At 44.6% G+C, this 25,974-nt stretch overlaps 1 protein-coding gene across 1 annotated transcript in view; it reads left to right on the top strand.

Annotated features, from left to right (window-relative positions):
• The first annotated feature begins 3,929 nt into the window (after positions 1-3,929).
• Positions 3,930-25,974, top strand: part of BMERB1 (bMERB domain containing 1) — an 88,686-nt gene continuing 66,641 nt past the window's right edge. Inside the window, exon 1 of the mRNA XM_004705756.3 lies at positions 3,930-4,169. Coding sequence (XP_004705813.1) covers positions 4,067-4,169 — 103 coding nt within the window. The 5' untranslated portion in view covers positions 3,930-4,066. The remainder of the gene's footprint in view (positions 4,170-25,974) is intronic.

The raw sequence follows: 25,974 nt of genomic DNA, 5'->3' as shown, positions 1-25,974 counted from the left end.
TTTTAAGCCATGCACTATCCCTTGTTCTGTTCAAACAACTACTTCCTGATATATGCACAGGTTCCACATGAGCACAATCAAATGTTCTGGAATTTCAATTCCTTGCAATGTTATGTTCCACACAGACAAATGTCTTTATATAGCCAATGAAGCCCAAGTAAAAATCTTTCTGGTAGTCTCTGCTTTCAGTTCACATTCATCTGACATCAGCAATGCGATCCCTCATTCCTCATCCTCGTCTGAATCCAGTTTGAATTTCTCGCAGCTCCCTGCGGATGTACTGCTAAAACCATTTTTGAATTATCTTCAACAAAAATTTAGTTGCTTGTGATATAAATGCTATTAATATGTCTGTCTTCTGTTGAGTCACCTTTCATTGAAATGGGCATAAATATGGCTCTCTTCCAATTGGTTGGCCAGATCTTCCAAATTTCTTGGCATAGAGTAGTCATTGCTCTAGTTCTGCATCAGTTTTTTGAAACATTTCAGTTGGTACTCCATGAATTCCTTGGAGGACTTTTTTTGGTTGCTATGCCTTAATTGCAGTTTGGACATCTTCCTTTAAGAGCATCAGGTCTTGATCATATGCTACTTCTTTAAGTGGTTGCATGTTGACCAATTTTTGGTCCAGTGTCTTCCTTCCATCTTCCTTTGATGCTTCCCATACGGTGCAGTGTTTTGCAGTGTTTATCGAATCCTTCAATATGCCAGCTGGTGGTTGGTGTTTTTCTTTAGTTCTTTCAGTGAAATATGCTGAGTGGGTTCTGCTCTTTTGGATTTCTAACTCCAGGTCTTTGCACATTTCATTACAATACTTTGTCTTCTCTAGCAGCCCTTTGATTTTTTTTTCCGGTTTAATTCTTTTACTTCATCATCTCTTCCATTTTCTTTAGTTACTCCACATTCAATGAATGTTTCAGAGTCTCTTCTAATATCACTTTGGTCTTCTCTTTCTTTCCCGACCATTTGCTTTCTTCATGTATAATATTCTTGATGTCATCCCATAACTCATCTGGTCTTCAGTCATTAGTGCTAAATCTTTTTGTGATGTTCTCTAAATTTAGGTAGGATGTATTCAAGTCCATGTTTTAGTTCTCATAGACTTATTTTAATTTTATTCACCTGCAACCTGGACCTGAACTTGAGCGATCGATGATTTGTTCCACAGTTGACCTTGTCTTGGCGGATGACTTTTAGCTTCTTCATTATTTCTTCCCACAGATGTGGTCAGTTTGACTCCTGTGTGTTCAATCTAGTAAAGTGCACATGTATCCTTGCTGTTTAGATTGTTGGAAAAAGGTATAAGTCTTTGGTTTTGCAAAATTCTATCATGTGATCTCCAGCATCAGATCTATCATTAAGGTCATATGTTCCAACTTTTGATCTTTCCTCTTATTTCTAAATTTTAAATTCTAATCATCAGTAATTACCAATGCATCTTGACTGCATGCTTGATCCATTTCAGACTGAAGCGTTAGTAGAATTTTTCAGTTGCTCCATCATTGGCTTTAGTGGTTGGTATGTAAACTTGAATGATAGTTTTACTAATTGGTCTTCTTTGTAGATATATGAATATTATCATATCACAGACAGCACTATACTTCACAATAGTTCTTGAAATGGTCTTTTGACAATGCATACACTATTATTTCTCTTGATTATTTTTCAAAGTATATTAAACCGTACAGTTGTCTGATTGAAAATAACCAATACAAGTCCATTTCAGCTCCCGAATGCCTAGAGAATATCTATCTTTTTGCATTTTATTTCACTTTGACGACTTCCAGTTTTCACGGATTTATAAGTCCTACATTCTGTATTCTGAGTATTAATAGGTGTTTGCATTGGTTTTATTTCCATTTTGAATCATGCTCCACCAGCAAATGAAGGTCCTGAAAGTTTTGCTCCATCTACAGCATTAAGATTGACTCTACTTTGAGGTGGCAGCTCTTCCTCAGTTGTATTTTAAGTGCTTTCCAACCTGAAGGAAATGTCACCTTGAAGCAATATATCAGACAGGGTCCTGTTGTTCCTGTTGCCTCGAGTTGATAGCAACCCTTAGCAACCCTGTGCACAACAGAAGGCAACACTGCCCAGTCCTGTGCCGTCCTCACAAGTATTCCTGATTGAGCCCATTGCGCTAATTTTTGCATCAATCCACCTCGTTGAGGGCCTTCCTCTCCTTCCCTGCCCCTCCACTTTACCAAGCTTGATGTCCTTCTTAGGAACCGGTCTCTCCTCACAGCATGTCCAAAGTAAAAGAAGGAGTCTCACCATCCTTGCTTCTAAGGAGCACTCTGGCCGTACGTACTTCTTCCAAGACAGATTGGTTTGTCCTTTTGGCAATCCATGGTACTTTCAATATTCTTCGGCAGCACCACAATTCAAACACATAGATTTTTTTTTAACACATAGAGTTTTATTCAGTCTTCGGTTTTAGGACAATGGTCTGTTATTTAAAAACTTCATTTATCTATTTATGCAATATTTTTCTCTAAACTTTTTATATTACCACGAAGAAGATACAATTTTGAATCTCTGGAGAGTAAAGGTCTATGATCCAAATAGCTCTGTTATGTATCATCACACAAAATATGTTAACCTCCCAAGTTGATGCAAACACAGAGTTGGTACAGGCATCCACACACAAGACTGTCACGATTCACATGCACAGATGCAAACAACAAACCCACTCACCCAAGCACACAACCCAACCCACCCACCACCCCTGCAAAGGTAGACCCACTGACCCTAGGTGGAGTTGTTGGGTGCTGTTGAGTCCGTTTTGATACATAGTAACCCTGTGAACAACGGAACGAAGCATCACTCAACCCTCACAGTTGTTCCTGTTGGAGCCCCTGTTGAAGCCACGGTGTCAATCCATCTCCTGGAGGGCCTTCCTCTTTCGCTGCCCTCCACTTTACCAAGTACAACATCCTTCTCCAGGGGCTGGTCTCTCCTGAGAACATGTGCAAAGTATGTGAGAGGAAGTCTCACCATTCTTGCTTTTAAGGAGCACTCAGCTGTACTTCTTCCATGGTATTTGTCAAGAGTCTTCGGCAGCACCGTAATTCCAATGTATCAATTGCTCTTTCATCTTCCTTATTCAGTGTCCAACTTCCACAGGTATATGTGGAAATTGAAAATGCCTTGGGTCAGGTGCACGCTAGTCTTCAAAGAAATCTCTCTGCTTTTCAACACTTCAAAGAGGACCGGTGCAGTAGTTTTGCCCAATGGAACGAATCGGTTAATTATTTCACCTTTGCTGCCCTGAGCATTGATAGTGGATCCAAGCAAGACAAAATCCATGTCAACTTCAATCTTTGTTCAATTTCTCATGATGTGACCTCTTGGTCCAGTTGGGACAATTTTGTTTTTGTTTTGTTTTGCTTTGAGTAGTAGTCCTTGATCTTCATAAGCAAGTACCTCAAGTCTTCCTCATTTCGACAAGCAAGGTGGTGTCATCTGCCTACCTCAGGTTGTTACTAAGCCTTCCTCCAATCCCGAGACCACGTTCTGCTTCATACAGTGCAGCTTCTCTGATGATTTGCTCAGCATGCAGATCGAATAAGGATGGTGAGGGGATACAAGCCTCACGCACACCTCTCCTGATTTCAAACCTTGCGGTATTCCTCACTTAGAGAGAGAGACACACAAATCCCACTCACAGCCTAGCAGCCCACAGACAGATCACAGGCACCCAGCAGATAGAACAAAGTACAAAGGCATCTAACAGAACAAACGCTTTCCACAGGCTCCCCTGTGGACAGGGGGCTTGTCCTTAACGCCCTTTGCGTTGATTTTATTTTAGTTGTTGCCCCCTCTCTCCCTCCCCAGCCCCCAAGCCTTTCCCAAGCTTCCATTGCGCATGTGCCCTGCATCCCTCCCCCTCTTGGGTACCAGTTGGTGCTACTGGGCCCTGGCAGCGGAAGAGACAGAGCAGCGTCATAAGCGCCCGGCCCCCTAAAGCGCTGCTGACTGGAGCAGCCTGGCTGCGGGCAGCGCGCGAGCGCGCAGTGGGGATGGAGTAAAGGGAGACCCATCGACCTTCCAGCGGGAATCCGCGATGGAGTTAAAGCCATCCCTTTCCACCCATCTGGAAGCGGAGAAACCTCTGAGGTGCTATGGGGCGGTGGAGGAGACGGCCTGGAAAGCCGAGGGGCTGAGAAGTGAGTACTTGGGGAGCCTGGGCCAGGCATTCAGGATGCTGAGTGCCCCGAGCAAGCCGAGGAAGCGTCCGCAGCCGAGCTTTTTTGCGTTGCGGGCGGGTGGTAGTGGTGGGGGGGGATAGGGAGGTGTGGGGTGCGCAGTGCCGCAGTGACGGGGCCCCTCCCCGTGGGTTGCGCAGGGAGGGTCGGGAAATCGTAAAGCAAGCTAAACTGGGAGTCTGGGGTCTCCGATGCACTAGTTCGCTACCGACCCGGAGAAGTAGGGTCTCTCCTGTGGCCGTGGGAACAGGGTCCTCTCGCAGCCGGGAGGCGCCTGTCCTTTGAAAGCGCCTCCGTTCCTGGAAAGCGGGGAGTGGCCACTGGTTTACTGGGCGTGGGGATCCGGTTGCATCTGAAACCCCGAGCATGGGCGGCTTAGATCGCCCGAGGGGTGGGTATAGCGGCCGGGGCAGGTTCCCCCTGCGCGCACATCCTCCTCCCCGCGATGGGTATAATCTTGGAATGCGTTTCCGAGCCGGGCAGGCTCCGTTTGCCCAGGCTCTGGGTGGCTTCGCGGTGCCAGCAACCTCACCAGCGAAACGAAGGATTTTCGTGTTTCCTTCGAGGGACGCAGCAGTTGAGACCCCGACCCTCACAGCGCAGATGCAGCGTGGCGGGCACTGGAGTGTCGTGCGTCCCTCTACTGAGCCACGGGCTCCCAGCTGCCCCGGCCCTGCCACTGCGAGTCCTCGCACAAAGCCAAGCTGGGAAAGACAGACTCAGAGCGCTTTGCAGCTCCCCCTGCCTGGCTTCCAGGTAACTGCTCGGCGCTCTCACCCCTCCGACCCTGGAGCTGTGCTGGGCCACACTATTGTGAACGGATCCTTTGCAGGGCCTCTTCCAGCAGGTAGAAAATTGTGTTTGTGCGCGCGTGCCACTCCTGTGCACGAGTGCGCTTTCTCCATCCCTGACATCCAAAATCCAGACAGTCTTCCTCGGATGGTTCTGCTATACTCTACTTGGTTGAAATCACAGTCCCATGCTTTAGTAGGTCTTCACCTCCCACCTGGTCTCACAGCATGCACCCAAGTCCCTGAGTAACACACACGGTGAAGCATGACACTCATAACCGAAAACTTGCCTGCTCAGACCCACTCAGAGGCAGCTGGGAACAGTGCCCACGAGATTGGCTTTTGGAAGGTCGAAGTCTTGAACACTCTACACAGGAGGCTCCCATGCTAAGAAACACAGGCTCACTTTCAATCTGTACAACCCCCTCCTGATAGGAGTTTTAGGAATTCCCTTGAACGGATGGGAACACAGCTCTGGGGAGCAGCGGTTGACGACAAAGGTGGGAAACGCTGTGGCCGTCTGCTTCTGTAAAGATGGACAGCCGTGGAAACTCACAGGGGCCAGCTCTACTCTGTCCTATAGGGTGGCTAGGAGTTGAATGGCAGTCGATATCTACTTTTTTGTTTTGGATTAATGAAAACACTGGGGCTTGTGAGGTGACAGGACTGTGAAGGAGTAGAGCCAGGAATTGAACCCAGAGTGCCTGCTATTAATCGTGAAGGTTTGTTGCTTTCACACTTTTCTGGAACCTTCCTGAGTCTGTCCTTGTTTTCCTCTCTGGTCACAGAGTGGCATTAGAACTTTGAAAGAATATCACAGTAGAAGCTGAATTTGGATCATCCCTGCCAGGGATGTGAGTTTAGGCCCATTTCTAAGTATCATTTGCCTCAAAGGAACCCAGGTGGTACAGTGATTGAGCCTTTAGCTGCTGACTGAAAGGTAGATGGTTCAGAAAGCTGTGGTAGTCTGCTCCCGTAAAGATATCTTTGAACCTATGGGGCAGCTCTCCTCTGTCCTGTAGGATCGCTGAGTCAGACTTCATTTCCCGACAACTCGTTTGCTGTTTTGTTTTTTTCTGCCTCCATTTTCTGAAAATCAAGACAATGATAGTATCTAGCTTATAGCTTCCTTATGAATATTAAATAAGAGGATATATTTGGAGTTCCAGGTAAGGGCTCAATATCTACACACTGCTTCCTTTATCTTATTACTCCATGTAAAGAAAGAATCTGCTTTTTCCCTTTGCAGATATTTTAAAAAATCCACAACATAGACTGAAACAGCAATGTTGGGCTGCCCCCTAGCTGGTGAGTCCCATTTCTGTAAAGAATGAAGTTTTTAGATCGAGATTGCATTGTATTTACAGACTACTTTAGATAGTATTGACCTTTTCACAATATTAACTCTTCTTATCCATGAACATGTTGGTGCCCTGTGCCATAGAGGTTACATGTTGGTCTGCTACCTGCAAGGTCAGTAGTTTGAAACCACCCCCAGCTCCTCACGATAAAGACAGGGCTTTCTTTCTTTTTGGTTTGAGATGAACTTGTTTGTCACTAAAGATTCCAAGTCCATTTCAGTTTTACTTTTCTTCCTCCCCCCGCTGCCCCCCAATTTTAGCCACTCAGCCCACTATGTAGGTTGAAGGATAAGGAATCTGGAGAGTTTTTTTTTTAAAGAAACATACTGTATATATTTACACAGCCCATCCGAAATCAACAATATCCCGTTAAACCCTCTATTTATTGGTTCTTTTTCTCACCCCCATCAGCCCCATCCCATTCTTCCTTACTCAATATCTTATCCCTCTTCCTGTTCCCACCCCCATTCCTGGTTGCCTTGTATGGGCTTTCTACTCCCACGAAGAGTTAATATCTCAGAATCCCACAGGGGCAGTTCTATCTTGTCCTATATGGTCACTCTGCGCCAGAATTGTCTCAATGACATTGAGATTTGTTTTTAGTTAATGGGGTCACTGTGTGTTAGAATCAGCTCAATGGCAGTGAGGTTGTGTTTGGTTATAGAGACCAGTCTTTGAAAAGTGTAGGGTCAACGATAACGAAGAAGGCCCTCAAGGAGATGGATTGGCACAGTGCTTGCAACAATGGGCTCAAACTTGACAATTGAGACGATAGCACAGGGCGTTTTCCTCTGTTGTACAGAGAGTCACTATGTGTTGGAATCGACTCAGTGAGATGTAATAAAAACATAGCTTTTACAGGGAGACATCCTGGCGGTTCCAGTCCATCCTGCAGGGTTGCTTTGAGTCAAAGTTGATTTGAAGGTGGTGGTTTTTATTTTTCAGCTTTTAAATAAAAGATATTTAGCCTAGCATAATAGAGTAATAAAGAGAGGGAGGGTTTTTTTTCTTTCAATTTTTTGAATGGTAAATTAGGTGGGGGTTTGCATTTTTGGATCAATAACTGTGTTCATCACTTTAAACTACTAATGAAATAGCGCAAGAATCTTGTATTCACATGCTCCTTGATTTGAAGGTGAGAAGACCTCTGGCCTTCAGTTGCTTCATGTGTCAAATGGGACTAATTAACCTGACTGGTGGTGTAGTGGGTAATTGGTTGGTTTCCACGGTAGAAAGACACGGCTTTCTACTCCTGTAAAGAGTTATGGTCTCAGAAACCCTCAGGAGCAATTCTACTCTGCCCTGGAGGGTCATGATGAGTCACGATTGGCTCCATGGCAGGGTGTGAGACCCCTTCGCGCAACTGGGAAAATGCAATGAGATAATACATATGTACTCATTTGACACAGTGCCTGGGATATGGTAAGTGCTCGACCAGTGCTGACTGGTTGTGGTTCTAGGGCATAGGGGATGAGAGCCAACAGGACTTGAGGACTTATTCTCAGCTTGTCCGGGACAACTTCTCCTCGTCTCTGTTTCTTTGTAAATTCCTGGTAATGACTGTATACCTCCCAGGCTTCCTCATGGGGATGTGTGTATGTGTGTGTGGACAAGGCCTCTGGATTCCTTGAAGACCATTTAGTGTTTTCTTATGTAAGAAAGGTTGTAGAAAACGATTGCCCCTGCCTTTGGCTGTACTTTTCGGCTAACAGTGGATGTTGATTTTTTGCTTTTGTTTTGCTTTGTTTTTTAGTTGTTTGGGTCCCCACCCCCACCCTCCTTTACTCCGTTGGAAAATGGATCGTGACACTTCAGTGTGGCTCGCTATGAAAGATTGCTTTCATCCAACTGTAATTAATTGAGGGAGACACCAAGACAAGGTGCCTCTTGAAAAGCGAACTCTTTTGAAAAAGAGTTATCTGTTGTGTCCATTTCTTCATAGACATTGAGTGGCTCTTAAAGGATGGTCTCGATTTTGGACAGGGGAAACTGTGGGTGGGCTGGGGGGCAAAGTGGCAGACTAGAGGAAATGCCATGAGAGGGGTAATTGCATCAGCAAAAGCATTAAGGTAGGAATTCATGTGCTGTGAGCACGGCCTTGGAATCAGCTCAGACAGCAATCTTTATACAAGCCCAGGAGAGATGACTATTATTTAAAAGTCCAAGGCGTACTGAGTGTACTGAGCAGCAAGCACGGCCTTCAATCGGCCGGTGTTTCGGGTTTCATAAACAGTACAGACTCTGGGAGAATGTGAATTGTGGTCAACCTATCTACTAGATTCCAGGCCAGAGTTTTGTGTTGGTCCCATGATTAGATATGCTAATTTTATTCTTTCCATTTGATTTTGTGGTCACATTATTAATTTTATTACAGAAGTCCTATGTGTACTTTAAAAATGTCAAGTTTATAATAAATATAAAGACAAAAAGGAAAATAGAATAATAACCAGCGTTTGCATCCCCCTTTATTCACTGAACAAACATGGCGCGCCTGCTTTGTGTCTGGCCGTGTTCTAGGAGCGGTAGCTGTAAGTAAGTAAACCAGACGAAGTCTCTGGGAGGTTCTTGGGAGTGAGGGTGTCAGAGGCCACATATTCAAACAAACCAGGTAGCTCAGTTGTTAGTGTTCCTAGGGAGTTAACAGGGGAGGATATATCCTCAGCCAGTGGTAAGGAAATACTTCCTTAAGGTGATATTTTGCTTTGTAAATAGCACAGATCCTTGATGGGTTAGAGCAGGGGTGAGGGGCTTTCCCCCCTGCACATCCAAGGTCTATTTGGATATTCATAACATCATTCTTGGGCCATACAAAACTGTCAACTGAAAACACTCTTCATTAACTCACCCCCAATGGGACGGTGTGTGATGTTAGTTGGTATTGTGAATTTGGGGGCTTTCTGTGGCCCTTGAGCTTTGTGCTAGAGGAAGGGCCAAAGCAAAGGGAGGGGACCCAGTGAGCAAGAGAGTGGAGATGAATCAGGGTGGCCAGATAAAGTAGCGTCTGTATGCTGTGGTTTAAGGAAAATGCCCGGAGGATCTCAACAACCAGAAAAATCCATCCGCCAATTTAAATCTGTCTTCATTTTGAGTGTCTTTTAGAATATGTAAAAATCAATGAATATAATTGATGGTCCATGCTAGGTTATGTAAGAATTTCCTATATTTGTACACATTCCTGGGGGGTATTTTCCCCTTAAAATGATCAACTGCATGCTTGGCATGTGAGTATTAAATAAGTTGGTAAGCAATTTAAAATTTTTGTTAGAAGCCAGTTATTTCACAAACAGAAAATATGGAAAGTGGTATTAAAATTTGAGAGAAAGAAAGGTCTGGATTTGATTCCTATCGCTGAAGAATCTGAAGAGACCCAAGCCAGTGTGATAGTTAAGTCTCGTATCAGCTTGCTGGGCCCGGGTTCTGCGGGGTTTGGCACTATGTCCTCCCCCATAAGATGCAGGGCACTGCCTGTGGAGGTCTCATTGGGGGTGTGGTCGGTTGGATAGCTATCAAAGAGATGCCTGTGGAAAATTGGCTCTCTCTCACCTTCCTTTCTGCCTGGATCCTGTGTCTCTTGGGACATGTGCCAATGGTCCATGATACTGCCGGCCAATTCTGGTAACATACCAGGCCTACTGTAACATTTGATCTGCCAATCTGTCTCTGTCTCTACTGGCCTCTGATCTTCTGGTTTCCCTACCCCAGGCAGCCACGAGAGTCAAGATTAGCCTCCAGTGTAATCTCTGACAACCAAATCGGACTTCACCACTTCTACAACTTAGCGAGCTATTTTTCTTGATGTAAATGTCACCCTTCATATACGTATGTCACCGGTTTTGCTTTCCTAGAGAATCCAACCTAACCCAGTCAGGGACCTGGTTTTTGTTTCCAAAAGGTTAACCTTGGCTCCTAAATCAAAACCAAACCGGTTGCCATTGGGTTGGTTCTAACTCATGGTAACTCTGTGCGTGTCAAAAATAGAACTTATAATGCCAGCCTAAGAAGAAGCAGTAAGTGAAGGAGCAAGTGACAGATGAGAAGACGAGACAGATTCTTACTGGGAGCTCCAGGGAGACAGATGGGGCAGGGGCAAGTTTTCAATAGATGAAGAGAGGAGAGGAGGGCATTTCAGATGAGCTTCCAGCCCAAGGCAGGGAAATCTCAGAGACCATGCACCAGCCTTCTTTCCTCTTGGTACAAGACTCTGGGTCTGTCTGGTTGACTCAGGTGAATCTCCTGTTACCAGGAGAGCCTGGTATGTTACCAGGAGAGCCAGCACAGAGGGAGGCTCTCGTTCACTGTAGCCTTTCAGAACAGCGTGTGTCCAAATCCCCCCAAGATGCTGTTTCTCACCTGGCAGAGACTGTACATTTGAAAGGAGATGGTGCTTTGGAAGGTGATGCTGTGTTGGGAGCGTGGCAGAATAAGTTCTGCTTAGAATCAGAGTCTCGGATATGGTGAAAATGTGTGGAATTGTTCACCACAGATTAGTCAGCACAAGTAAGCCCGTTCTTACTGTGCTTCGTGGGTAAGCCAATACTGGCCCCTTGAGAAGGCAGGAGACAGTGGGGGGCAGAGTATTGGTTACCAGAAGGGGCTCTGAGTCAGAGCCTTTATTTTGAGGCCTGGCTCTGCCACATCCTAACGCTGCACCTGGCATGAGTCATTTACCCGCTTGTGTTTTGGTTTGCACGTGTATGAAATGGTGACAAGCAGCCTGTCGTTACGCACTCAGTAGCCCTCTGGAAGGTCGGTTCTTCAGGTGTACCAGTCATTCCGCAGGAGAAAAAGGTGGTCCTCTGCATCCATGGAAGCCCAATGGGACAGTTGTACTCTCTCCCATAGGGTTTCCATGAGTCAGAATTGACTCCGTGGCAGTAGGTTTCTTTTTCGTTTGTGCAGGGCATGAGCATTTCAAGGGTGACGACAATAGTAGCTACTTTAGATTACTCTGAGAATTCCAGGAAATCCAAAATGTAAGTGCATACAATGCATGTAGCACAGGGGCAACATAAACAGAGGTCTTTGCTCTAAATGTATGTATGACTGTCTTAACACTGATGGTGACAGACAGAGCCAATGGTAAATTTGGTTTAATACAGTGATGCGAGTAAGCAGGGGTGGACTGTGGGGCACAGAGGAGGGGCTTACCTCATTCTGATGGTTCAGGAGAAACTTCCTGAAGGACTGTGTCTTGATGAATGAGTGAGAGAGCATAGAAGGAAGGCCATGCACGTAAGGACCACTAGGTATGAAGGAAATAAAAATGGGAATCTTGATGAGATACCACTGTACCACTACTAAATAATAAAAAGGCAAAACAGGAAAAAAAAATCGTTGCCAGAGATTCAATCTGACTCACGGTGAGCTCCTGTCTTAGGCAATAGAAGTGCTTCATTGGATTTTCATGGTGCACATTTTAGGGACCAAGCCTTTCTCCTGTGGCCCTCCTTGGTGGGTCCAAAGTGCCAGCCTTTAGGGGAGGAGCCAAGCAAAGAAACGGACCATCCCAAGTTGTTGACGAGAACTGGAGCTCTCCTAAGACAACTTGTGGGACTGCCATGTGGCACGGCCACTTTGGAAAACAGTTCAGCAACTAAAGATTTTAAATACGCCATGACCCAGCCGTTCCACTCCAAGATATGTATTTACCCAAGAGAAATGAAATCTATAGCCATACAAAGACTCACAATGAGGTGTTCATAGCAGTTTTCTTTGTAATAACCCCAAATGGAAAATCACTCTCATGTGGTTTTTATAGAATGGAATGCTGATCAGCAATAAAGGAGTGAACTATTGATACATGTTAGAATATGGATAAATCTCAATGGATAAATCTTAAGCTACTGGAAAGGAGCCATAGCCTGTATGACGAAGTTGAAAAAGAAAAAAAGGAAAAAAAACACCCTAATCTGGAGGAAGGGATGATGAATTTATTTCAAAGGGTCATGAAGAAACTTTTGAAGTTAGTGTATGCGATGGTTAGGTTTTTTTGTGTGCCAACACGGCACCTGTAAGAAGATAAGGGTAGAGTCCAGCCTGTTGATCAGGCTGCAACCTGGTGACATCCCGTGGAGGTGTGGTCTAGATATCTAATGGGACTCTCTGGAGCTCGCTCTCCCTCTGTGTTGGTTGGTTGGCTTATCATGCACAGGCTCATTCAGCTGCTTTGCTTCACCCAGTGTGTGTGCCCTCCGGGCTGTCTCAGCATGCTGTGCTGTGCCACACCGCACTGCCTCACCGTGCCGCATCTCCTGGGGGCTGATTGGTCATACCCTGACATGCTGCATCTCCAGCCAGCTCCCTTGCCTTGTCACACTGTGAGAGTCCACCGTGACTTGCTTTGCCACCCCGTGCCACTGGCCTTTGCAATGCTTCACCACCCCTTACCGCTTGCTCCTTTCTGCTTCTTTGGCCTTGGGACCTAGTGGCTATGAGTTGGAAAGAACTTCACTATGTCAACTGACCCATAAAAGTGAGTTGGACTGAGCTCTCTCTACTGGTTTGCTGTTATTATTCCTTTTCAATAGATAAACTTTTCCATTCTTATATACTCACAAGTGTCCTGGTGTTGCTTCTCTAGAGAACCCTGTCTAAAACAATACTATGTTCATTATCTTTAGTGAGCTGATAGTTTGTGGAAGTACAGATATGTTAAATCTACCCAATTATATGCTTCAAATGTGCATAGTTGATAGTGTGTCAGTTATACCATAATAAAGCTGTTCTGAAATAAAGAGAAATATTAAAAAATACAATTGTAATACATGTTGTTACATGATATTGAGTTACTTTCAACTTATGGCAGGCAGCCTGATGTACAACAGAACAAAACACTGCCATCCCCATGATTGTTATGTTTCAGCCCCTTGTTGAAGCCACTTTGTCAATCAGTTTCCTGGAGGATATGCCTTTTCCCTGACCCTCCACTTTATCCGGCACAATGTCCCTCTCCAGGGACTTGGTCCCTCCTGATAACATGTGCAAAATACAGGAGACAAAGTGTCACCATCGTCATTTCTAAGAAGCATTCAGTCCATGGTATATTCAATATTCTTCACCACTATAATTCATATGCATACATTCTTCTTTAATCATCCTTACTCACTGTCTACCACTCACGTGCCTATGAGGCGATTGAAAAGGCCATGGCCTGGGGCAGGCACACCTTAGTCCTCAAAGGGACATCTTTGCTTTTTAGCACTTACAGAGAGGCCTTTCGCAGCATATTTCCCCAAGGCAATCTCGCCTTGCATTTGTTCACTGCTGCCTCGATGGGTGTTGATCGATGGTGGACCCAAGTAAAATGAAAGCCTCCACAACTTTCTTTATCCTTCGCTTATCCTGTTGTTGCGTATTGGTCCGGTGGAACTTTTAGACTAAGGTGGACCCAAGAACAGAGGCCTGGTGATCTGCTTACAAAAGTCTTTTAGCCAATGACAACCCCATGGGTTACAATCTGAGCCATACTTGATCTCTGGGCTGGGACAGGATTGGCTTCATTATACTTGGGGTTGCTGTGAGCTGGGGTCTCCTTGATGGCAATGAACAACACTGGCATATAACTTTCCCATGCACACTTTTCATGTATGTATGCAAGTGTTCTACTGGACTTGTCACAAGAAAGACAAAAAGCAAGAGTTGTATCTCCTCTTTTATAAGCAGAGAAACAACAGTTAAGGAGTCCCCCAAATTAAAGGATGCAACTAGTGTCTTAGCTTTCTAGAGCTGCCATAGCAAACTATCCCACAGTGAGTGGCTTTAAAGAACTGAAAGTTATTGTCCCACAGTTCTAGGGACTAGAACTCCCAGTCAGGCTATTGATTTTGTCAATTCCTTCTGCGAGCTTTGAGAGAGGAACCGTCCCATGCCGCTTTCCTAGTTTCTAGAGGCTGCTCACAATCCTCAGCAATTTTGTTGTTGTTGTTGTGACTTGTAGATAGAAGCCTCTTCACAGAATGCCTTCCATGGATGTAAGTCCGTCTCCATGTCTGTTTTCCCATTTAAAATGATACCCCTCTGAAGGAATTAGGACCCATCTACTATGACCTCACTAACTGAGAACATTTTCAAAACAGACTATCTTTCTAAGCAAGGTTAGAATTTCAACGTATCTTTTAGGGGGGACACATTTCAGCCTATAACAAACAGTAAGATCTGAGCCAGGACACAGCAATCCAGTATATTTCCACTCAATGGAGGTTAACTGGTGGTATATTAGCTTGATCACACACAGACAAAAATGGTATTGCTAGAGGGTAACAAGTATATCTGGACTCTGTAAAACCCAAATTGTAAAATGACTATAATGCATAACACTAATTCATTTTCATTCCTAAATAAGTCTTCCATTCACTCATCTCCTCATTCCTGACTTGTTAAGTACATGTTCACTGCTTTTCTTCGGTCCTATGGCCACAGCTCTGAGGATGTTCAGGGCGCACCTGTGGCTCACCTCCAGCGTCTGCTGAGTTGAGCCAGGAGGTCTAGTTGGGCCCCAAGAAGACCAAAGCCTATGGTCATCATCAAATCTGGAAACTGAGGAAAGGCCTGGTCAACCCAGACCTGTGACTGTCCATTCTCATGCTTGCGGCCAGAGAAATACCTTAGTCCACAGGAATGGCGGGCATGTGGGCATTTGTAAATGAAAGAGTACTGCCAATGCTCAAATGCCCGTGACTGTGGCCATGAGAATTCTGTACCAGTTGTCAGAAAACCCGTGAATCTAAGAAAATTGGCCATCACATGTATCACAGCCTGTACCTGTAGGGGAAGGGGAACATATTCAAGAACGAGTGGATTCTCATGAAACCAGGCACGGCTTGCAAGATACACATGGTTGGCCAGGCTATTACCTCAGGGTCTCAGGCCCAGGAGCACTCAAGTGTCCTGAGGAGTGACTTCAGGACAAGAAAGGAGATCATTAAGATCCTGTCCAAAGAGGAAAGACCAACAAATAAAGCACACAGTGGCCTCAGCAATTATAGAGGTCAGCCATTCAACAAAGCAAAAATAAAATGAAAACAAGCTAACAAAACCACATTTACTTTTGGCCTTTTATATGCCACATGATATGCTGAGCTTTTCCTAGTAAAGTAGCGCTTTGAGTAAGACAAACAGACTCTCTTTCAGGTGATTTATGGATTAGTGGGAACGGTCCTTCTTTCAATGCTTCAAAACAAAGGGACCCAAAGGTGACATTCTTCTTCCTCATTCTATGTAAACAGAACTCAGAACATCTGTTGATCCCATGTTCCATTGGCTAAATGTTGTCAGGAAACTAATTTGGCTGTTTAATTATAGACATGACTTTACTGACAGCTGAGAAGAGGGAATCTAATGGGTTCAAGCCAATTTTTACAGGCTAAGCTGAGCTCAATTATTTGATTTTGCTCCCTACAAATAGCACAGACACCAAGACCCAGCCTGCCCATTAACTCTGAAGTCTGAAGACCGAGTGTCTATAACACCTTCTCCAGGACAGACATGCCTTCTACCCTGCTGCCTCTTGCCTCGGGTTTCCAGTAAAGTCTGCTATGGTAGTTACATAATCTTGTGTCAATGAAGAGTGAGGAGGTGGAGTCTAGCCTGTCAATCAGGTCACAGCCCGATGATGCCTCCTTGTGGGCATGGCCTTCTCATGAGGATTCTTGGAACTCTCTCTCTCTCTCTCTGCCTTGGTCTTCCTGTGGACAAGCCATATGGAGACTTGCTAAGCCCAACCTTCCTGTTGAGGACCCACACTCCCACACTCAGCTGAAAGAGCCCCGTGGAGACCCTCCCCAGTGCTGAGAGGCTTCCACCACCAATGGCTCCACAAGACTTTTCACCCATGAGCCTGTGATCTTCCACCGTTTGGGCATCAGTGCATGTACTGTGTGAGTCTGAAGGGAAATTTATGGACTAGTATCAGACATACCAGTTAATATTGGACTTACGGTCTTGATCTGGACTGGGCTGGGAAGTTTTCTTAATGTACAATTACTCTTAGATCTAAAGCTCTTTCTTATTCACATATGAGCGTCTTTGGAGTTGTTTCTCCAGTCAACCCGGTGTAACACCCTAACTAATATTCTTGTGGGATTGTCCATTAATTTGGGGAGACAACGGAGTCATGTTATATGGATGGCAGGAGCTGGTCAGCCTTTTGCCTCTCTCCACACCATGGGGAACTGATCTAGCTGAGATGAGGCCTCCCTGTGAGAGCTGTTTTTAAGATGTACAGAGAGGGGGCTGTTATATGGTTCACGAGCTCTAGACACACATAGTGTCCCATTGCCTAGGAAACGAGATTACAAAGTGAGGTGACTTGAGGACAAGAGCCTGCCTTTGTCGTGGTGTTTATTGTTATAGTAGCGGTTTCATACAATAGTTGTCCTTTGGTGATTGGCTAATTTCATTAAGCATAATAGATCCTAAGTCCTTCCAGATCATGTTTTTGTCTGGTTTTATCACTATTTTTTCGGGATGCATAGTATTCTGTCGCGAGTATGTACAGACTTTCTATATCCATTCTTCTACTACTGGGCATTTGGGCTTTCTCTGGTGTCTTGGTATTGTGAACTGTGCTGCAGTAAACATGGGAGAGCTTACGTCTGTTCGTGTTCTGTCTTTTTCTTCTTTGGGGCAGAAGCCCAGTAGTGGTATTGCTGGATCCTATGGGATTTCCATTCCCAGCTTACCAGAGTGGTTGTACATGTTTACAAGCCCACCAGCGGTGTATAAGAGTTCCAATATCTCCACATCCTCTTTAGCATTTGTTGTTTTCTGTTTTTTTTAATTGGACTATCACTGTGGACGTGGTGATATCTCAAAGTTTTGATTTGTATCTCCTGAACGGCTAGCGGTTGTGCACATTTTTTCATGTGTTTGTTAAGCAAATGTAATTTTATCTGATTTAATTTTCATCACAACTTCATAAAGTAATTCTTGTTCACCACTAAAACAAAATATATTAGAAAGGTAAGGAGTAGAGAGGGAAAGTTACTTGGCCATTGCTCAGCGAAGAAGGGGTTTGAGCTCAGGAATGTGTTCCTCGTACAGTAGCAGTTCACGTGCCACACTTCCAGATGCACTGAATTCCACCGGCGTAAGCTGTTTGAAACCAGGGAAGGCATCTGGAATTGTTTGCAGGGATTTGGGTCCGTCATCTATTTATTATCATCCTTTTAAAGGCTCGTGTCACCTTTACGACAGCACTAACTTTTCTCATCCAGATCCGACTTGCCAATTTTCCTCCTGGTGCGCCTTAGGCCTGGAGAACCAGAGTTCTGCAGAACTCTGGTCTCAGTGATAAATCTGGGAAACAGATGTTTTTCCTCCCTATGTTTAGATCCCTCCTCAGTCCAGGAAATTTTTCAATAGCTGGACGCCAGAGAATTAGCCAGTCCCTACTCCACAGGTGACATGCTTTTAGCGGGTTGCTTTTAAAAATCGCCACCATTTCACCAAGAAACAAATGTGGTTAATGATTTTCATTTGGGTCCCATTTGGTGAGCCATGTTACCTAGCCCTGCAGGATCGACCCATCTTCCTCCTGTTTAAACACATCCCAGGGGCTCTCTTGGTTACAGTGAGTGCCAGTGACAGAAACGCAGCCCAGCAGGGGCCCAAGTGGGTCCCAGCAGCTTGAGAGAGTCACTTTCCTAGGGATCAGTTTTGCCTGATGGCAGGGGTTTAGTTCTCGAAGGCTTTTGGCCGGGTGAGGGGTAGGTTACTTTTATGCAGTCTTCTTCGCAACTGACGTCGAATGAGTTGGACGTCCGCATTCTCTGGCAGTGTGTCTTCCTCCCTTTTTTTTTTGGTTCCTTGTCTTTCTTTGAAGTTTATAATTTCGAGAGATAATTTGGGACAGTGATGTCTTAAATTGATTAAATAAATCACGCCCTAATTCGGAGTCAGGCTGTTTGGGTTCAAAGCTCACCTCTCCCACTTCCTAGGGGTTTGGCTTTGTGCAAGTTGTATAACCTCTGGACCTCTATTGTACTTATCTGTGGGGATAATAGGAGTGGGACAAATAGTTAATGTGCTTGGCTACTAAGTGAAAGGTTGAGGGTTGGCGTTTGAAAGAAAGGCCTGGTGATCTGCTTCTGAAAAAAAATCACACACATGTACGTACACTCTGAAACCCCTCTGCAGAGTAGTTCTGCCCATGATGGGATTGCCACGGGTCAGAGGCAACTCGATGGCAACTGGTTTGTGGAATATTACTCACTTTACAGGGGCGTTTTGAGGAGTAAGGCATGTACAATATAAAACACAGTGCCCAGGGCATCGCCGGATGGTATAAAAGGTTAAGTGTTTGGCTCCTAACTGAAAGGTTGCTGGTTCAAGTTCATCGAGAGCAGCATGTCAACATGTTGACAACGTGTATGCTTTCAGCCTGACAGGCACTGGCTGTCTATCATACAGGCAGATGGGGCTTGAGCAGTCAATGAGAAACATATGTATCCATCTTGTCTTGTGGTAATGTGCATTCTTGGCTTGTCCCTCAATTTATGTTGTGTTGAATTTCGAGTCCCATCTGCAGGCCAAGTGGCAGGCCAGACCAACTTTGGATCCATGTGACTCTGCACCTACCAGCCTGTGATCTCTCTGCTTCCGCTTCACCTGTCAGCATTATGGGCCTGCAGCTATGAGAGTCTGAAGAGGGCTCACTAGCACCGGACACATGAGCTGAACTGGGCTGGGATGATTTCTTATACACAAATGAGTGTCACTGCGTTACAGTGAGTTTTGAAAAGAGTTGTTTTGAACACAGATGCCTGCTAAGGCTCACAGGCTGGACATTCCCCACCCTTGATCTAGAGGCTCCTCAGGAGAAAAGTTTGGTGCTTTACTGCCAGAAAATCAGCCATCAAAAACCCGGTGGACGCCGCTCTACTCTGATACACATGAGCTGGCCACGAATCAGAATCAGCTTGATGGCGGGTGAGGGTCGTGTGGGACTGGAAGTGGTATTTTAGCATCATGATGGGTTAGGGCTGGGGGGTGGGGGTGGGGGACTGGTCCAGCATGTCACAAACTTGACTTAAGGACCTGTAATCCTTTGTTTGGGGTCTGTCTTGTGAACTGAAGGATGGGGAGCAACATCCCTGACTACTAAGTACACTAAATGTCAGCGGTCCCCCTCTAATTTTTGACAGTCAAGTGTTTCTAAACATTACCCAATCTTCCCTGGAGAGTGAAATTGCCACCAGTCAAGAACCATCGTTGAAGTCAAATGGCCTCTGTTTTATGATTCAATATTCTGATTCTGAGAGAATCTTCCTATCCCAGATCTTTATCTTGTCCCTAGGCATTTAACGTCTGCCCTGTCTTGCAGTTTTCGGTGTGTGCGCATGGCCCCCACCCCCCAACTGCTATATTAAAAACGTGGTTGGATGTCATCAGAGTTATGCCAGGGAAAGAACAATTATGAGCTCCCTTAAACATAAAGAAAGCTGCTCATGCCTCCTGCTCACGACTATTCCTGCTTGCTGCAAACGGAAGTGTGGAGGAAATTGCCCCTTTCAGTTAACAACCATGGAAATGCTTCACGTGGGTGCTTAAAGTGCCCTTTAAACAATAGCCAGTAACTCAGCCACCCACATGAAGGATTTCTGTCAGCCCATTGATTCTTTTTTAAAGATAATTTTATTGGGGGCTCTTACAGCGCTTATCACAAGCCGTACATCAATTGTATCAAGCATAGTTGTACATATGTTGCCATCGTTATTCTTAAGTTTTCTTTGAAAACATTTGTTTCCAGGGAGTAATTTTTCTCTTACTTACCAGCCCCAAGAGTTCACATAAAAACAATGAACTTGGACTTTGGGCTTTGGGCAGGTTATCAGGAGAGGACCAGTCCTGGGCAAGGGCATCATGTTTAGTAAAGCGGAAGGCCTACCTGCAAGAGAAAAATCCTCAGTAAGCGGGACGGACATGGTGGCTGCAACAATAGACGCAGACATAGCCATTGTGAGGCTGGTGCAGGACTAGGCCGCGTTGCATTCCTCAGGGCTGCTATGAGTCAGAACCACCTAACAACCACAAAAACAGCCCAACTGAGCAAACCACCAACCCCCAACCCAAACCCATCACCACTGAGTTGACTCAGACTCAGTGATCCTGTAGGACAGACTAGAACTACCTGAAAGGGTTTCCAAGGCTTCATGGAAGCAGACCACTGCATGTGTCACAGTGGATGGGTTTGCACTGCTCCCCTTCGGGTAGCAGTCAAGTGCTTTACCACCGTGCTGCCGGGGCTGTATAACTGCTATGAGTAGGAATCACCAGCAATGGGAGCAAATAGCAGGGGTAACAAATGCCATCTCAACTTTCGCCAACAGAAATGAGCGTTTCCTTGGGCTGAAGAAGAGAATGTGTAGCTCTTACTTTTGTGGTCTATGATGAATTTGTGTAGAGGTGTACTAAGAAATCAGGTGTTCCTGATGGTAGGCTTCCATGCATGGGTCTCTGCTCACTGGCTTCTATGCTTCCATAGGGTATAGAATGCAATTTGTTGGACCTGGGGATAATCTAGTCTTGTGCGTATTAGAATCAACTGTGTAACTGTCTTAGGCTGGGATCTCTCAAAACCAGTGAAAGCTATTTACCTCTGTATACACACAGACAGAGGCTTATTTCAAGGAAGGGCTCCCACAATGGTAGATACTAGCACGTCCCAAGTCTATGAGTCAGATGTCAGACTGCAGGGCTCTCCTGACTCATGTAGCTGCAGAACCTAAGACTGAGGAACCTAAGACTGATATGTCAGACAGCAGGCTTCTGGTTGCAGAGGCGACTAAGTCAAAGGTTGGCAGGGAAGATGGCAGGCTGCTGACAACTCCCAGTATCAGAAGACAACACAGCAGGCTGCTGACCCAAGTAAAACACGTGAGGTCAGAGGGTGAGCCAGATGCAGGATTCAGACCCAGCCAGAAGCGAACAAACTTTGCTAGAGAATTCACATCTATCGGAAGCAGGCTATGCCTGGAGGAAATGTCTTCTAATTGCTTGCCTGCCTATACCAGATCTCTTCATGGAGGTGATTGCTCATCGTGGAGAAGGATCGAATCTTAACAACCTACCCACTGAAAATCTGAGAGCAGCCACACTGACACACGACCTTAACTATCATAACTCAAAAGCAAATTCACTATCATTCAGTCAGTGCTGATTCATAGCAACCCTTTAGGACAGGGTAGAACTGCCCCTTGGTTTTGGCTAATGCCTTAAGTTCAGCCTGGACTTCTTCCTTTAGTATCATCAGTTCTTGACCCTATGCTACCCCTTGAATGTCAGTCATCCAGTTCTCTTTTGTACCATGACTCTATGTATTGTTATGACACTTCTTGCGTTGTTCAAGATTTTGCTTATGTTGTTGTCAGGTGCTATCAGGTCAGTTCCAACTCACAGGGAACTTAAGTACAACAGAACTAAACACCGTATGGTCCTGCACCAAACTCGCGATTGTTGTTATGTTTGAGTCTGTTGTTGCAGCTACTGTGTCGATCCACCTCATCAAGAATTTTCCTCCTTTTTTTTGGTCGCCCTTCTACTTTACCTAGGTCACTTTTTCTACTTTACCTAAGGTCAGCAGTTCGAAACCACCAGGTGCTCCTTGGGAGAAAGATGGGGCTTTCAACTCCCATAAAGACTTACAGCCTGGGAAACTCACAGGGCAGTTCTCCGCCATCCTAGCAGTGGCTCTCCACCTTCCTCATGCCGCCACCCTTTCATGCAGTTCCTCATGTGTGGTGACCCCCAGCCATAAAATTATTTTTGTTGCTCCTTCTTAACTGTCATTTTGCTACTGTTATGAATCGGGTGACCCCTGTGAAAGGGTCGTTGGACACCCAATAGGGTCACTATGAGTTGTCATTGCCTCTATGGCCGTGAGTTTGGGTTTCCTCTTTTGGTTTCTGCCTTACCAAGCATGATGTCATTTTCCAGGGACTGGCCTCTACTGATAACATGTCCAAAGTACGTGAGATGAAGTCTCACCATCTTCGCTTCTAACGCGTATTCTGGCTGTATTTTTTCAAGACAGATATGTTTGTTCTTTTGGACGTCCATAGGATTTTCAGCTTTCTTCAGCAGCACCGTAGTTGAAATGCATTGCTGCGGCTTCATTGCTTCCTTGTTGCATGTCCAACTTTCACATATATAGAAGGTGGCTGAAAACACGATGGCTTGAGTCAGTCACAAAATGACATCCTTGCTCTTCAACACTTGAAAGAGTTCTTGTGCAGCAGATTGATCCTAAGTGATGTGTTGTTCGCTTTTCCGACTATTGCTTCCGTGAGCATTGACTGTGGATCCAAGCAAGATAAAATCTGACCATCTCAGGCTTTTTTGCTCATAGAATCCTTCAATATGGCAACTTGAGGCTTGACTTTTTCCATCAGTTCTTTCTGCTTGAGATATGCTGGGTGTGTACTTCCCTTTTGGTTTTCCAACTCCAGGTATATTTCCGCATTTCATTATAGTACTGTACTTTGTCTTCTCGAGCTGCCTTTTGAAATGTTCTCTTTAGCCTTTTTATATCATCATTTCTCCCATTTGCTTTTTAGGTACTCTATATTCAGGAGCATGTTTCAGAGTTTCTTGTGGCATCCACTTTGAAAGTGGCATCCACTTTCTTCCCTGTCTTTTTAATACCTTTTTGCTTTTATCATGTGTGATGCCCTGGATGTCGTCCCACAACTCGTGTTGTTTTCAGTCATTAGTGCTCAGTGCGTCGAATCTGTTCTTGAGATGTTTTCTAAATTCAAGTGGGATATGCTCAGGGTCTTATTCGATGGCTCTCATGGACTTTTTTTTTTAGCTTCAAAATGAACTTGCATGTGGGTAATTGATGGTCCATTCCACCGTTAATCCCTGGCTTTGTTTTGCCTAATAATATTGCGCTTCTCCATTGTTTCTTTCCACAAATGTAGTAAGTTTTATTCCTGTGCATTCATAAAGTCCATGTTTATGCTATTGAAAAAGGCATTACCATGATGAAGTCATTGGTCTTGCAAAATTCTGTCGTGCCATCTCAGGCTTGGTTTGAATCACTAAGACTATATTTTGCAACTACTAATCCTTCGTTTTTGTTTAAATTTTTCATATTCTAGCTGCCAGTAATTCCTAATGCATCTTGATTGCACATTTGATCAATTTCAGACTGAAGAAGTTGGTAGAGTGTTTCAGTTTCTTCATCGTTGGACTTACTGTTTGGTGTGCAATTTGAAATAATAGTTGCAAAACCTGATCTTCCTCGTAGGTGTTATCTTATCACATACAGCATTGTATTTCTTTTAAAATTTAAAAAAAATTTTAAAAATCATTTTACTGGGGACTCATATAGCTTTTATCACAATCCATACATCCACCCATTGTGTCAAGCACATTTGTACATAGGTTGCCATCATCATTTTCAAAACATTTTCTTTCTACTTGAGCCCTTGGTATCGGCTCCTCAGTTTTTCCCCTCCCTCCCCCACCCTCCCTCCCTCATGAACCCTTGATAATTTATAAATCATTATTATTTTATCGTGTCTTACACTGACTGATGTCTCCCTTCCCCTACTTTCCTGTTGTCCGTCCCCCAGGGAGGGGCTTATGTGTAGACCCTTGTGATCGGACGGTCATCTCTGGATGCTCATTGTATGGCTCTTCCTGACTTTTTCAGAAACAGCTTCCAGTTCAACCGGAGTCAACATCAGAGGGGTTAGTGTTCCGTAGTCAGCGTTCAGCTTTCACTGCATATGAGGTGGTTTTTATTTTTTTCAGCAGCAGATTTGCAATGTCGTTGGACTGCTGTTTACCTATTTATATAAATATACAGTTAAGATTACATAGCTTTACAAAGGGCTTCAAACATGGAATTAACTGACAATGGAATTTCCCCACAAATATTTAACCCTAGCCCCCTTCATATATATATGTATTTATATACATGTGTGTGTACATATATATATATATATATATATATAGAGAGAGAGAGAGAGAGAGAGAGAGTCATTACCACATTACACATTATCCTGTGACTGCCAACTCTGGTTAACACATCCTCAAGAGGCTGTTGACCCAGGGATGAGTACATAGTATAATTGAATACGTATTGGCAGAATTGAATCAAGGAATTTGATTTCTCGCCATCTGAGGCAAGCATTGCCTCCTTCCTCGGCTGGTAGGGAGAGTGGGTAAGCAGCTAACAATCTTCCAAAGATGGTCTTGAATGAGAAATGACTGTAACCTCAGTGGGACGGACATCAGGTATCTCTACTTACCGTGTTTACTCAGCTGCCATTTCTATCATCTGAAACTAAGCAGAGCAGCTAGTGCATCCACGCCCCTCCGTGTTAGGTTGCTTATCAGCCTGGCACGTGCAGTTGGATATAACTCCATAGAGGAGGGTATCAGGGGGAGAACTGAAAGCTAGATATCCACATAGCCATTGGCCGTACCCCCAACCCCACCACACACACTTAATGGATAAAATCAGCCTCTTGCGCCATTGTCCAAATAAGTAATCTTCTCTGACTGAGGGCCTTTCTCAAAGGCAATGTTCTGTGAACTGTCTTCTGAGAAACAGCATCTGTTGTACATTTGGAAAGAAAAGGTACTTTGGTTGATACTAGAGAAGTTGGAAAAGGCTGAGTGAAATTTAGTGACACAGACTTTTTGACTGTCAGAATCGTTAAGAAGTGAAGGCCGATGTTTGCGCTTCCCCAAGGGTGCAGGATCCTTGTGGGCATCCTACAGTGGTTTCACAGTTGTCTCCCGCCCTCAGCTCTGTCCCAACTCTGCCGCGAAGCAGTGGGTTTCACCTTCCTTGCGGCCATTGGAGCCCCTGGGTGGTGCAGACCGTTAATGGAAGGTCAAGTCTCTCCGGAAGCCCCTCAGAAGAAAGGCCCGTTGATCTACTCCCCCAACTCCATCGTTGAAATCCAGATAGAGCAGAGTTCAACTCTGACACACCAGGAGTTGTCACGAGGCAGCGCTGACTCCATGGTAACGGGTTTATTTATTTCTCCACCCTTTCATGCGGTGCCACCTCCAAACTCCTCTACCATGTTTTGTTGTGTGGTTTTCCTTTAATTTCACTGCCTTTTAAAGAGTTGCCATTCTCATCATTTTTTATTGTATTACCCAGCGGCACTAATTATATTCACAATGTTTGTGTCCCAAACCTGTTCATTATGCTAGACAAAAACTCTGCGCCGATTAAAACATTAATATCGCATCACCCCCATGATTCTCTAAAGGACTGTCTTTATGTATTTGTGCGTTCTAGATATTTCATAGCTGTGATATCATACAGTATTTATCTTGTTGTGGCTGGCAGACTTCACTTAGTATCATGTTTTCAAGGTTCATCCGTGTCATAGCATGTATTAGAACTGTATTCCTTTTTATGACTGAATAATATTCCATTGTATGTACATGTTAAATTTTATTTATCCACTCATCTATTTCCCCCCCATATGTTTGAAATAAACTTGTGTGCCCATAACAAGCTAACTTCAGTTTTACTTTTTCTCCATTTTTAGTCACTCAGACCAATATCTAGCTAGATCTGTGGGGTAAAGAATCTGGAGGTGTTTTTTTATGTAACATTTAAAATTTTATCTTATTATTAAAAAT

Source organism: Echinops telfairi, unplaced genomic scaffold, assembly GCF_000313985.2.
Source record: "Echinops telfairi isolate 266 unplaced genomic scaffold, ASM31398v2 ScPeMD7_5;HRSCAF=22, whole genome shotgun sequence".
NCBI classification, from domain to species: domain Eukaryota; kingdom Metazoa; phylum Chordata; class Mammalia; order Afrosoricida; family Tenrecidae; genus Echinops; species Echinops telfairi.
This window is presented reverse-complemented; position numbering and strand designations above follow the sequence as displayed.